This window comes from Gorilla gorilla, chromosome 15, assembly GCF_029281585.2.
Source record: "Gorilla gorilla gorilla isolate KB3781 chromosome 15, NHGRI_mGorGor1-v2.1_pri, whole genome shotgun sequence".
Lineage (NCBI taxonomy): Eukaryota > Metazoa > Chordata > Mammalia > Primates > Hominidae > Gorilla > Gorilla gorilla.
The window spans coordinates 105,209,767-105,222,201 of NC_073239.2; the positions used below are offsets into that span (position 1 = coordinate 105,209,767).

Here is a 12,435-nt window from a genome sequence, read left to right on the forward strand (position 1 = left end):
ATAATCCTTACATCTTGGGGGAGTGACCCCGTGGGAGGCAATTGAAGCATGGGGGCAGGTTTTTCCCCGTGCTGTTCTCGTGATAGTGAATAAGTCTCACAAGATCTGATGGTTTTATAAAGGTGAGTTCCCTTGCACATGCTCTCTTGCCTGCTGCCATGTAAGATGCAACTTTGCTCCTCATTTACCCTCCACCATGATTGTGAGGCCTCCCCAGCCATATGGAACTGTGAGTCCATTAAACTTCTTTCCTTTATAAATTACCCAGTCTTGGGTATGTCTTTATTAGCAGCAGGAAAACAGACTAATACATCTCCCTTGCCCAGCACTCACTGTGCTGTGCTGCTGTTACAGCCTGTGCCCTTGTCCAGCACTCCCATTAGATTGAAAGCTCCATGAGGGCAGGCACCCTGTCTACCTCTCACCTCTGCACCCCTAGTGTTCTGCACAGTACCTGGCACATGGTGGGTAGACAATCAATGATGGTGGAATAAGTGAATAAAGGGTGGAAGGAATGCTGGCACATCCAAACCACACAGACAACGTGGATGAGCAGCGTCAAATGGCTAACAGTTTGGCACCCCAGCAATACTGAAAGCAGGTTCTCAAACACAGCAGTGCTCTGTTCACACCTTCACACCTTTGCAAGCGTTGTCCTCTCAGCCAGTAACCCCTTCCCCACCCTCATCTGCCTGGAAAACTCCCATCCTCTTTAGTCTCAGCCAAAAGCTACCTCCTCTATGAAGTCGTCCTGGGCTCTTCCAGGCAGGCCCAGCGTGCTGATCTTTCCCACTAGCCTATCAACTTCTTGGAGTCAGAAAGTTCATCTTTTAATCATTGGATCTCAATTTCTTGGCATAGTGCCTGGCATAGAGCAAATGTTGTTTTCTAGTGGTGGTGGTGGTGGTGGTGGTGGTGATAATTCCTTCACACAAAAGCCCCATCGGAATCACCAGCACTCTCAAAAACAAACATTTATTTAATGCTGAATGGGCACAAAGGGGTGTGGTATGGTGGGGATAAGGCACAGTCCCTCCCAGCCTCGGGGCTTGCCAGTCAGCTTAAGGAACATGCTCCACAGCACCAGGTAACCAACATTAGCTTAAAGCCTCATCAGCTGACATGCAATAAATAGCATGAGCATGGAGGTGAGTGGAGGCTGGTCTCCTTCACTGACCTGCATCATGGATGCTTCCCAAGCTTCTAGCATCCCTGAGGCTGGGCAGAATTGGGCTTGAGAAACATCTCTTCAGGCTAGGTCCTGATGCCAGTTTGCAAAGAGACTGTCCATTAGGGCAGAGTTTGAACAGAATCCACCCATGCCTGAGCTTCCAAAGCATCAGAGCAAAAACCAGAGTTTCAGTCCCAAATCCATCAGTGACAGCATGACCTCGAAACTGTCACTTAGTTTCTCTGTTTGCTTACTGTGAAATGTGAATAATAGCAGCCATCTTTTTTTCTAAACGTCCACAGGGTTCTCAGGAACAGCAAATGAGCAGCCCTGGTCTACTGGTTGGAGTATATTTGTAGTTGTCAGGAGTATCGGCACAGATCTCAGAATGTTACAAAACCTTTTGTGCATTTCACTAAAAATGGACTTGGTTGTTTTGGCAAAGAAGACTGCACATCTCAATGGCTAGAAAAGGATCTGGATTGTGCTTAAGTTGGATAAATTCTTTTCTTTTTCTTTTTTTTTTTGAGACAGAGTCTTGCTCTCTCGCCCAGGCTGGAGTGCCGTGGCACAATCTCGGCTCACTGCAACCTCCACCTCCCGGGTTCAAGCTACTCTCCTGCCTCAGCCTCCCAAGTAGCTGGGACTACAGGCGTGCACCACGATGCCCGGCTGATTTTTTGTGTTTTTAGTAGAGACGGGGTTTCACCATGCTAGCCAGGCTGACCTTGAGCTCCTGACCTCAGGTGATCTGCCCGCCTCAGCCTCCCAAAGTGCTGGGATTACAGACGTAAGCCACCGCATCCAGCCAAGTTGGATAAATTTTTAAATGGCATTTTCATTAATCCATTTATTCTCCTTAGAAGCCATAGTTGTTCTCACCCTAATACAGTTGCCTTATGACCTGGAATCAACCACTGGAGTTCTCGTGCCTGGAACCAACAAAGAAGCAAACTTGGCCAGATGGTGATGAGGATGGTGGTGCTGATGGTGGTGAAGGTGACAGGAGCCCTGATGGCCTACTGGGCAATTACTCATGCTGTCACTCTGACAAACACTCTGCTTACATCACTGCATTCGGTCCTCACTACAAGGAATTATCACACTGCATGAGTCCAGGTAGGACCCCCAGAAGCAGATGCCAAGAAGGGATTAAATGTGCATGGATTTTATTAGGGGGAATGCATGTGTGAGAGAAAATGATAGGGAGTTGGGGAGGCTAGAACAGCCACTAGACTCTATGTAAGTCTGACCCCTGGAAAAGGAAGGAAAGAAGGAAGGAGGAGGTAAGCATCTTCCAGCCTAAGGAAGTTTAGCAAGCCCATCAAGGAGTTCTTGAGCTGAAGTCAGCTGTCTGAGGAGTCTTGTGTCTCCCAGAAACAATCCTGCCGTGGTATCCTTGCTGCACACAGACACTGGCTGGGAGCAGCCCGGGAGCAATGTACCCGCAGTGCAAGCCCAGCCGTGGAGATCAGGGCAGCAGACAGGGCCCTGATCACCAACACCCCCTCCAGTTAGAGGCCTGTAGGTGCATGCTCATGCCCAACACAGCCCCACTTCACAGACAAAGAAACTGAGACCCAGACAGGTTCAATGGCTAAGTCAAGGTTAAGCGGCCCAAAAGTGAGAAGCCAGATTAAAAAGGGAATCATCTGACTTCAAAGTCAGTTCTGCAGAGTGTAGGAACAGGAAAAGAGGAAACATAGCAATTCCAGGGGGAAAGGGCCCTTTTATCCCAAAAAATAGGAACGACATTTGTTTCAAATAGGCATAAAAATATTTTCCAGTCTATGAGATTGACTACTTCAGTTTCCAAACAGCAGTGGAGTTCTTCCCTACATAACGTATCAATAAATGAATGGATCTATAAAGTAATGGCCTATCACACTTCACAGCTCCAACAGAAGAGTACTGGGCAGCAAAAGTGCTGCCAAGAATTGATGAGAAAGGAAATGTTGAAAGGTAATATCCTTTCTGCTAGTTTTCATTTTAAAATGTTTCCTCAAGAATATCTGCATGGCTGGGCGCAGTGGCTCACACCTGTAATCCCAGCACTTTGGGAGGTTGGGAGTTCGAGACCAACCTGGCCAACATGGTGAAGCCCTAGCTCTACTAAAAATACAAAAATTAGCCGGGCATGGTGGCATGCACCTGTAGTCCCAGCTACTCGGGAGGCTGAGGCAGAAGAATCACTTGAACCAGGTAGGTGGAGGTTGCAGTGAGCCGAGATCGTGCCATTGCACTCCAGCCTGGGTGACAAGAGAGAAATTCTGTCTCAAAAAAAAAGAAAAAAAGAATATCGGCACATATTTCATTTTCATCTAAATGTGGGTGATACGGAGGGGCACATGTGGAAATCTGCTTTTTCATGGTTGAACAAGCTCTTAATAAGTTGACATTATTCAGGCTTTCTCAAGCCCCACAGATATTACTGCACCATCCATTCATTGGTTCAATCAACAAACAACTGAGTTTGCCTGGCACTGCATTTGGCACTGGAGCTACATAGATTAATAAGACGCATCCTGCCTTCAGAGTTAATGGAAGAATTAACAAAGATCTTACACGTGCATGAAGCTGTTTTTGTTTTGCTTTGTTTTGGTTGAGACAGGATCTTGCTCTGTCACTCAGGCTGAAGTGCAGTGGCACAATTATAGCTCACTGTAACCTCGAACTCCTGGCTTGAGCTATCCTCCCACCCCAGCCTCCCCAGTAGCTAGGACCACAGATATATGCCACCATGCCCAACTAATTTTTTAATATTTTGTAGTGATGGGGTCTCACTACATTGTCCAGGCTGGTCTCAAACTCCTGTCCTCAAGCGACCTGCCAGCATCGACCTCCTAAAGTGCTGGGATTACAAGTATGAGCCACTGCACCCTGCCAGTGAACCTGTTTTTATCTTCGCCAAACCTTCTGTGTAAGGTGATGATTATTATCTGCCCCCATTGATAGATGAGGAAACTACGGGCCAGAGAGGGGACACTGAGCAACCTAAGACAAGCTAACAAGCAGCGGCATCCTTGAATCCATCTTCAGACACTTAACCCGAGTGCCTCCACTCCTCCATGTCACCTGAAACAATGGCATTCCAAGGGTTCAGAGTCTCTTGGAAACCTGAAATGCAGCTGCCTCAGTGCCACTGTCACACAGCAGCGTGACTCTGCCTACTGACCCAGGCAAAGTGCAACTGTGACTGCAGACTCCCGGGCAAGAGGGAAAGGACAGCCTCCTCTCACCTCCCCCGGTCCCGCAGCCGACCTCCCACCCCTACTCTAGGTCTGGAATCATTCCGGGACCACCTGCACTGATGGCTCAGAGCTTCCAAAGAGTCCCAGGTTACAGCTCAGCCTGCATAGGCATAGGCAGACTTCAGGCTGCTGGGGAGGGAGGGTGTTAGGAAGAGGGCAGGAAAGATGAGGAGAGCAGGATTCCACCTCGGGTGCTCCACCCACACCGGCCTCCAGTTGTCCCAGCAGCTCTTAGAGCAGTATCTATGCTGCCTCTGGTTCCAGATACCCAAACAACCAAATCATGTTTTCCCTGTTTCCATGGGACAGCCCTACCTTAAAGGCAATCAAGCTGATCCCAGTAAGAATGGCAGTAACACTAAGTCTGTATGCACTAAGTGAGCAAGCCATGGTCCCAAAACGCCACCCGAGGCTCTCCCTTTGGGTGAAGCATTGCTCCCTGCTGTCTTCAAAATTTCAGGCTGCACTTCCAGATGGAAGAGATCAAGCTATGATGAAATGACTGAGACCCTATGGAGCCATGAGAAGAGGAAAACAAGGCAGACTGGGGGGAAGAGGGAGCTAGAACTGCCTGCCACCTCATCTCACATCTGTCCTTTCCTGTCCCCTTAGTCCAGACCCCCATCTTCTCTCACCTGAATCATTGCGACAACCTTCAGTCCTGTCCCCCTTAAATCCATCCTCCATATCCCAGCCATGTACATGGTGTGTCGCTCTCTCAGGTGTCAGTGTGATCACACGGACCCCTGCTAACAATGCTCTGAAGGCGCCACCAAGATTCAGAGTAAAGTGCAGGCTCCATGCTTTGCTCCCTGACTCTCCCTTCCAGGACCTGGCGCCTGCCTATCTCACAGGCCTCACCCACTGCCACACCCCCACAAGCAACCTTTGCCCCAGCCAAACCCAGCAGCACCCAGACCCGCTCACACCTGTCCCAGAGAAACAGGTCTCGATTCCCAGATTCTTCTCACCTCTTGACTCTTTTTTTGGTCAATTCCTTCGCAAACATCAAAACCCACCTTACGTCCCCACCTCCAAGCTGACTGCTCATCCCCCAACATTATATTATAAGATGCCCTTCCTTTGTGTCTCAATATGAAGTTTAGCAGAGAACCTACAACTAGGAGACCCCTGGTTACAGTTTGTTTCATTCCTGAATTTGTTCATTCATCCATTCTCCCATTTGCTTTGGGCCAGCATTTATGATATCCAGTTCACACACCTGCCCAACAGAAACTTTGACTGCAGAGTTAATCCTGCATATGGAAGCACCCCTGGCACTATTGTGGTTTTTTCCCACAGGCAGAAATCCAGAGTCGAGGTGTTAACATTCTCAGAAAGCAAACAGTCCAAGGAGAGTTCTTCATGGTTTGTACAAGCGCTAGAGTGGACAGACAAGAGACAGGGCAGTATTTTACTTCACTGGGCTCCAAACACTCAGTTCGGGCCTTTCTTGTTCTCTTCATGAAGAGCTACAAGCCTCTCTTTTACTCAGGGGTACAAAATACTTGTGAGATTTTAAAAATTCTACTGAATGGCATGAGTCACACTTGGTGAGTCCCCTCTCTGGTGGAAGACAGGCAGAATTTACCCTGAGTCTGCCTTCCTGGGGTCCCTCTGACTGGGGCCAAACTGCATAAACTGTGATTTGAGGACCCGAAAGACTAAAGGGCTTTTCTTTCACCCCACAAGCTGGGGAGAGAACAAGGGGCTCACATGAGACTTAAAGGAGCAGTGACTTCCTTCTCGGGACTTGTAAGCTCGACAGTTTCCCCTGATTTTCCCCCAAATCTCTTCTTGTATTTATAAACCAAAGGCATGGCAAAAAAAAAAAAAAAAAAAAAGTCAGAAGCCTCTCCGCTAGCAGACAGGCCCCAGAGAATAAGGTTATCAGGGTTAGAGGAAGAAGGGGGAAGGTTGGACTTCAACAGCCACCCAGCTTACCCCTACCATAGGTTTGTCTTCCACGATGGCCCCACCCTCCACAGGAAACACTGGGCAGGGCTCCTAAAAGACAGTCCCTTCTCCAAGCCTCCTTCCTCCTCCCTGGAAAGGGACAGAAGCAGTAGCACTATTGGGAAGATTTAACATAAAATGTAGGGCATGTTGCTCAATGCCTTGTTCAAAGCAAGTCCTCAATCAACGTGAGCTGTCCACATTATTAGGAGGTGAAGAAAACTACGTGATCTATGCAAGCAAATGCAACAAAGCGTGCAGATGCTGTGTTTGACAGAGGTGTGGGGGACAGAAAGACATGAAGAGGGAGTGTCAGTGCCACCGAAGAGGAGACGAGAATGCAAAGACAAGGTGCCCACTGGTGTGGAAAGGGCATTAGGTGTCTGCGAGAGGGCAGAAGGAGGTGGAGAGGAAGGCAGAACAGCAAGGGGGGGCAACAGATACAAAGACACTCAGCCATGAATCAGCCTGGGGCATTTGGGAAATTACCTCATGTCTGCGTGTCAGGACTAGAGGGTGTGAAGATGGCTACACCAAAATAAAGCTGCAAAGACAAGCAGAGGAGAGAGTGTGGCTCTTGTTGGTCTTATTAATGAGCGTGGGAAGCCATCAAGGCTAACACAGGGAGAAGAGCCAGGGGGTCAGACCCGGGTTTAGCAAGCTGACTCTGGCAGCAGTGCGTAAGAGACATGCAGCAAGTGAGAGATCGTCTGTGGGGGGTGTGGGTAGGAGTTTACTGGAATGTATTATGAGGCCTCAACTCAGGCAGCAGCAGAGGAGGAGTCAGAGACAAGGCGTGTTAAGGAAGTAAAATGTGCGGGTTCTAGTGATTGATGCAAAGGAAGAAGGGAGGCGTCTGGGATGACTCTTATAAGCTTGTAACAGTATCATGCTCTGCAAGACAGAAAATGCAGGAGAGTTAGGTTTGCAGCTCCTGTAGCCCATCCAGGTGGAGCTACCCAGTTAACATGAGGCATAAGGGACCAGAACTCAGGGGAATAATCTAGCTGAATCCCTAGATTTAAGAGTGATGAGTATGTAAGTGGTACTGAAGCCACAGGACTGGATGAAGTGGTCCAGAGGGAGATGTAAAATGAGAAGAGAGAAAAAGATGATGCTCAAGAGAGCAACATTTAAGGGACAGCAAAGGGAGGGGGATGCATGACAGAGAAAGAAAAAACTAGAGAGGAAAAGGGGAGAACTGGGCTGGGCATCAGCATCAGAGATGGCAGATCTTATCCCAGTCTCTGTCTCCAGCACCATTCACAAGGCCTGACCCACAGGAAGTCTCAGTGTGTGCCTGATGACTTCAGTACTATACCATAGCAGCATTTTGCTGTTTTTACCACTTTCTATCTCTGGCTGCCAGGAAACCCTGTTCAACAGCACTCCTGTTCCAGAACTTCTGAGCATTTTTGGTTGCTCCTGGTAGCAGGTGGGATGCCTTTATTGTTCCGATAAAATAAACTCTCACCCTCCGACCCAGGGCACAAATTGCCCAGGACCAGAGCTATTCCTTGTGTGTGCTGAGCTGGTCAGAGCAGCCCAGGCATATCCGACTGGACCACCATCTTTTGGGATTTAGAGCTGCCTACGTCATGATTCTCCCAATAGACTCTGACTCCGCCATGTTGACGAGATCGACTCCTTTATCCTGCCTCCATGATCAAGGCCCTAAAGGTGCACACAGCCACAGCTGGGGTTCCTTGTGTCTTTTTCCAAAATGCTTCCTGAATATCATATTCTGTCTCTTGCTCTAAGTTTTTTCCTCCACAATTTAAATTAACTAGCGCACTTTATACAGGAAAGACCTTTATCCTCCTCTTGGGATTAAAAGTAATATAAGCAGTCATAGTTCTCAAAATATCTCCTTTCCCTGGGGCCAAGGGTTTTAAATCCTATTGTCAACGCCATTCCTTCCAGATGCCTTTCCCAGGTGTCTTGTCAAAAGCAGTTATCTCTCCTCACTGGCTCCCGGAGGGGTCTCCCCACCACCCCCACCCTGCCCCAGGCTCCACTCAGCAGCCAGGTGAGCCTTCTGAAATTCCCAGCTTGCACCTGTTAAAACTCCACAAGCACCGCCATGGTTCTTTCCCTGGCCTCCAATGTCCCCTGTGCTCAGGGCTCATCTCACTTCTCCAGCCCTCCCCTCTTCCTCCACACACAATTCTCCCTTCCCAGCAAACTCCTTCAGTATCTGCAATCACAAGCAAATAGACCATAAGTAGTTATACTGTGGATCTACAGATCCACAGTAGGAAAGCAAAACTGAAAAATATTTTTTGACCTATTAGAAAGATCCTTTCCAAACCAGCCTGGCCAACATGCCAAAACCCTGTCTCTACTAAAAATACAAAAATTAGCCAGGCGTGGTGGCGCACGCTGTAATTCCAGCTACTCAGGAGGCTGAGGCAGGAGAATTGGGAGGAGGAGGTTGCAGTGAGTGGACATTGCACCACTGCACTTAGCCTGGGTGACAGAGTGAGACTCTATCTAAAAATAAAAAATAATAAAAAAAAATAGATCTTATGGCTTAAGTCCATAACATGTCCTAGTGCATAATTCCCTAGCTTTAGGAAATCTGTTCACTGTGTCCCACCCAATAATGGTGATAACAAATAGCTAGAGGTACTTCGATTAATTCCATATTTATCAGACCATAAAATATATGGAAGTGACAATGGTTCAGAATGATGAAAAGGTGGGGCATCTACAAACTTGATGTGTCATTCATTTGTTTATTCAACCAATGCATGCCCCCTGTGTGCCAGGAGTAGTACCAATCTCCACACCCCACATCCAGGCTGCCAAGCCACCCACCACCGGGTCTGAAGGGACCAATTCTGAGAAGTGTGAGGCCAGTGAGGCCACTTGGTGTAGCTTTGTTCTTTGATCTCTCTTCTGCTCTCAGCCTCCTCCCATCTGATCCAACCTTCCCCTCACCCCTACCCTAAACCATTCCAAAGATGCCTCAGGGGCCCCTGCTGAAGATCTGAAGACTCCCTCATGCCCCCAGCCTCTTCAGGGCCCCTTCCTGCGCCTTTTCTCCTGACACCTGGGCTTTCCCTGAGAACACTGTGCTGTCAGTGTGACTCTGGGGTAGGGGCTGTTCAGTCTCCCTCGCCCACAACATCAGGGTCACATTGTCCGGGAAAACCAATACCCCATATTCTTGTGTCAAACCCGCAGTTCTTTTGAGACCCCAGCCCTCTGACTCCTCCACTTCCTACTCTTCCCCATGGCCATCAGTGGTAGACCTTGCTGCCCCCTCAGTTTCCTGCAGCCTTCTCTCTGGGTCCTGTTTCCCTCCTAAGTGACTTCAGCATCACACACACAACCCAGCCGAGACCCAAGCCTCCCATTTCCTTGAATTTATCACCATTGCCATCATCTCCATTCCATCTCAACCACTAACTCAGGGCAGGTATCCCAGAAGCAGATCCTGGATGAGAATTTGTTTGTGAGTTATTTATTTAGGAGATCCTTCCAGACAAACTGTGAAGGAGTAGGTGATACAAACTCCTAGGATGGCCAGGCGCAGTGGCTCATGCTTGTCATCCCAGCACTTTGTGAGGCCGAGGCAGGGGATCACCTGAGGTCAGGAGTTTGAGACCAGCCTGGCCAACATGGCGAAGTCCCAGCTCTGCTAAAAATACAAAAAAAAAAAAAAAAATTAGCCAGGCATAGTGGTGCATGCTTGTAATCTTAGCTACTTGGGAGGCTGAGGCTGGAGAATGGCTTGAACCTAGGAGGTGGAGGTTGGAGTGAGCTGAGATTGTGCCACTGCACTCCAGCCTGGGCGACAGAGGGAGACTCCATCTCAACAAACTCCTAGGAACATCCTGAAAATAGGCTCCAGTAGACCAAGGAGAGTCCTCTGAAAAAGGCTGTAGGTACAGGCCAGAAAGAGAGAAGCCCCCAGAAGCTAAAGGACAGGTGCACAGAACAAAACGTATCTGGGTGACCTTGGCACAGCTCCAACAGCTCCACTACAGCTGAGTCTCCCTATGGCCACATCCTAAACCTTGTTATCACAAGAGCTGTCTCAATACTCAGTTGAAGCGATTACTGCTATGGTCTGAATTTTTGTGTCCCCCAAAATTCACACACTGAAATCTAACCCTCAATGTGATGGGATTAGGAGGTGGGGGCTTTGGGGGGTGATTAGATGGTGAGGGCTGAGCCCTCATGAATTGGATTCATGCCCTTATAAAAGAGAACCCAGAGAGATCTCTTGGTCCTTCCACCGAGTGAGGACACAGCAGGAAGACAGCTGTCTGTCAATCAGGTACCAGATCCTTACCAGACACTGAATCTGCCTTGATATCTTGATCTTCCCAGCCTCCAGAACCATGAAAAATAAATTTCTGTTGTGCAAAAGCTACTCAGTCTATGGTATTTCATTATAGCAGCCCTAAGGCACACTAAGACATTGACTAGAGCATCCTCTCTTTCCAGCTTGCTACCCTCATTGCTCCCACATCATACCCTGCCTCTACTTTCTCCTGTCATCCTCCCCTCCCTGTGTTTTCTTTCTCTTCTCCACCCAACTTGGATCCCATATTCAACACTGCTCTTTAGCCAACAGACTCAACTTCCTCCCCTTTTGTCTTTTCCTGGAGCTACCTGGAAATATCCCTGTATAATATTCCTTCTCTCTGCTCAGAGTCACAGGCTGCTGAACACTGCTACAGAAACCAGGCAGCCTCACAGGTCGCTATCACTCTCAGTCCACCATTTCCTTCTTCAAATGGCCCTTGATGCCCCATGGCAGTCCTGCCCTCTTTCTCTGCTCAGTGACAGCTGTCATGATAAATGTCATGAAGACATCCAAGTGTACCTCCCTATAAACAAACCTGAGATCATATACAGAAATCCTACTCTGCAAGATAGACGTGTACTTTACAAAAGGATTTTCCATCGAAAGCATTTAAACACCACAGTCTGTGTGCATCAAAAGTGGGGTATCATATGTATATTTTTAAACCATTTCTGTAGAATGAGGTGTGCCCTCACTGTTGCCTTTCCCCAGGTCACTGACATGGAGGCTCCACACCCCAACACACTGCTTTGCAAGCAGCCTCAGCCATCTCCATTTGTCAATGTAGCTGCTCAGTGCTCCTGGTTCATTTCAAAGTCACCAAAACCTCCTACACAAAACTTAAATGGAAAAAAAAAAAACATTTGGATGGTTATTCCTTCACTGTGCCTACTAAGTCAAAAAAAAATAAACAAGATCCATCAAACAGAGAAAACAGTTTCTACAAAATACCCTACCAAACAGCTTTGCATTTCAGCATCACCCTCTGAGTAATTTCCTCTGAAGTGGCTCCTCTAATGCATATCAGTGCTGCTGACATCAGCAACATTTCTGTGATTTACTGCAAATGCATCTATCAGAGGCTGGGAGTGGGCGCAGGTTAGAGGAAGAGAGAAATCTAAAAGGGAAAAGGATACCCACATTATTCCTCATGGGGCTAGGGAGACAGCAATGTAGAAAACCTACAAATCCATTCATCTGAAGACTGGGAAGTGTTTTTGAAATATTCATAACTCTGATTAGTGAAGTCTTCGAGGAATCAACAGACTTACTTAAAAACTGGGGAAGTCAATTATCTTCAATAAAACAGCTCAGTCTCTTCCCAGTAACACCTAGGTTTGGGGAATAAAATGTGGCCGAAGGAAGGCAAGAGTCAGCGCTGCCAGAGAAATCTATGGCTGAATCAACATTCTGAGGAATTTTCCATACCAGAGAGCTACTGAGCATAGGCTGAACCTGCCAGCTAGACCAACACCTCACTCCACTCCCCAAAATACCTTTTCTCATTAGCAATTTCTCCTGCTAGAGGATAAGTTCCTCTAGACGCCCCTTGAAGGTGGACCTTCTCCTCTCTAAATTTTCCATGGTCCCAATCCCAGTGCACAGTGTATAAAAAGGGCTCGATTAATGTCCATGGCATGAATTCAACAAATGTTTGCTGAGGGCCTATTGTGCTTCAGGCATCGGGGGCACCAAGGTGATGAGCAGAATCCCTGCTGTCCAGGAATGGATGAGTT

At 47.9% G+C, this 12,435-nt stretch overlaps 1 protein-coding gene across 4 annotated transcripts in view; it reads right to left on the reverse strand.

The window, feature by feature from the left end:
- Window positions 1-12,435, reverse strand: part of KCNK10 (potassium two pore domain channel subfamily K member 10) — a 143,911-nt gene that overhangs the window by 82,596 nt on the left and 48,880 nt on the right. Inside the window, exon 1 of one of the 4 annotated variants that reach the window (XM_055361803.2) lies at window positions 5,058-5,789. The exons of the other annotated variants lie outside the window; for them this stretch is intronic. Within the exon in view, the coding sequence (XP_055217778.1) occupies window positions 5,058-5,109 (52 nt within the window). The 5' untranslated portion in view covers window positions 5,110-5,789. Of the gene's footprint in view, window positions 1-5,057; window positions 5,790-12,435 lie in introns of those variants that run through there. 4 annotated transcript variants of the gene reach the window in all.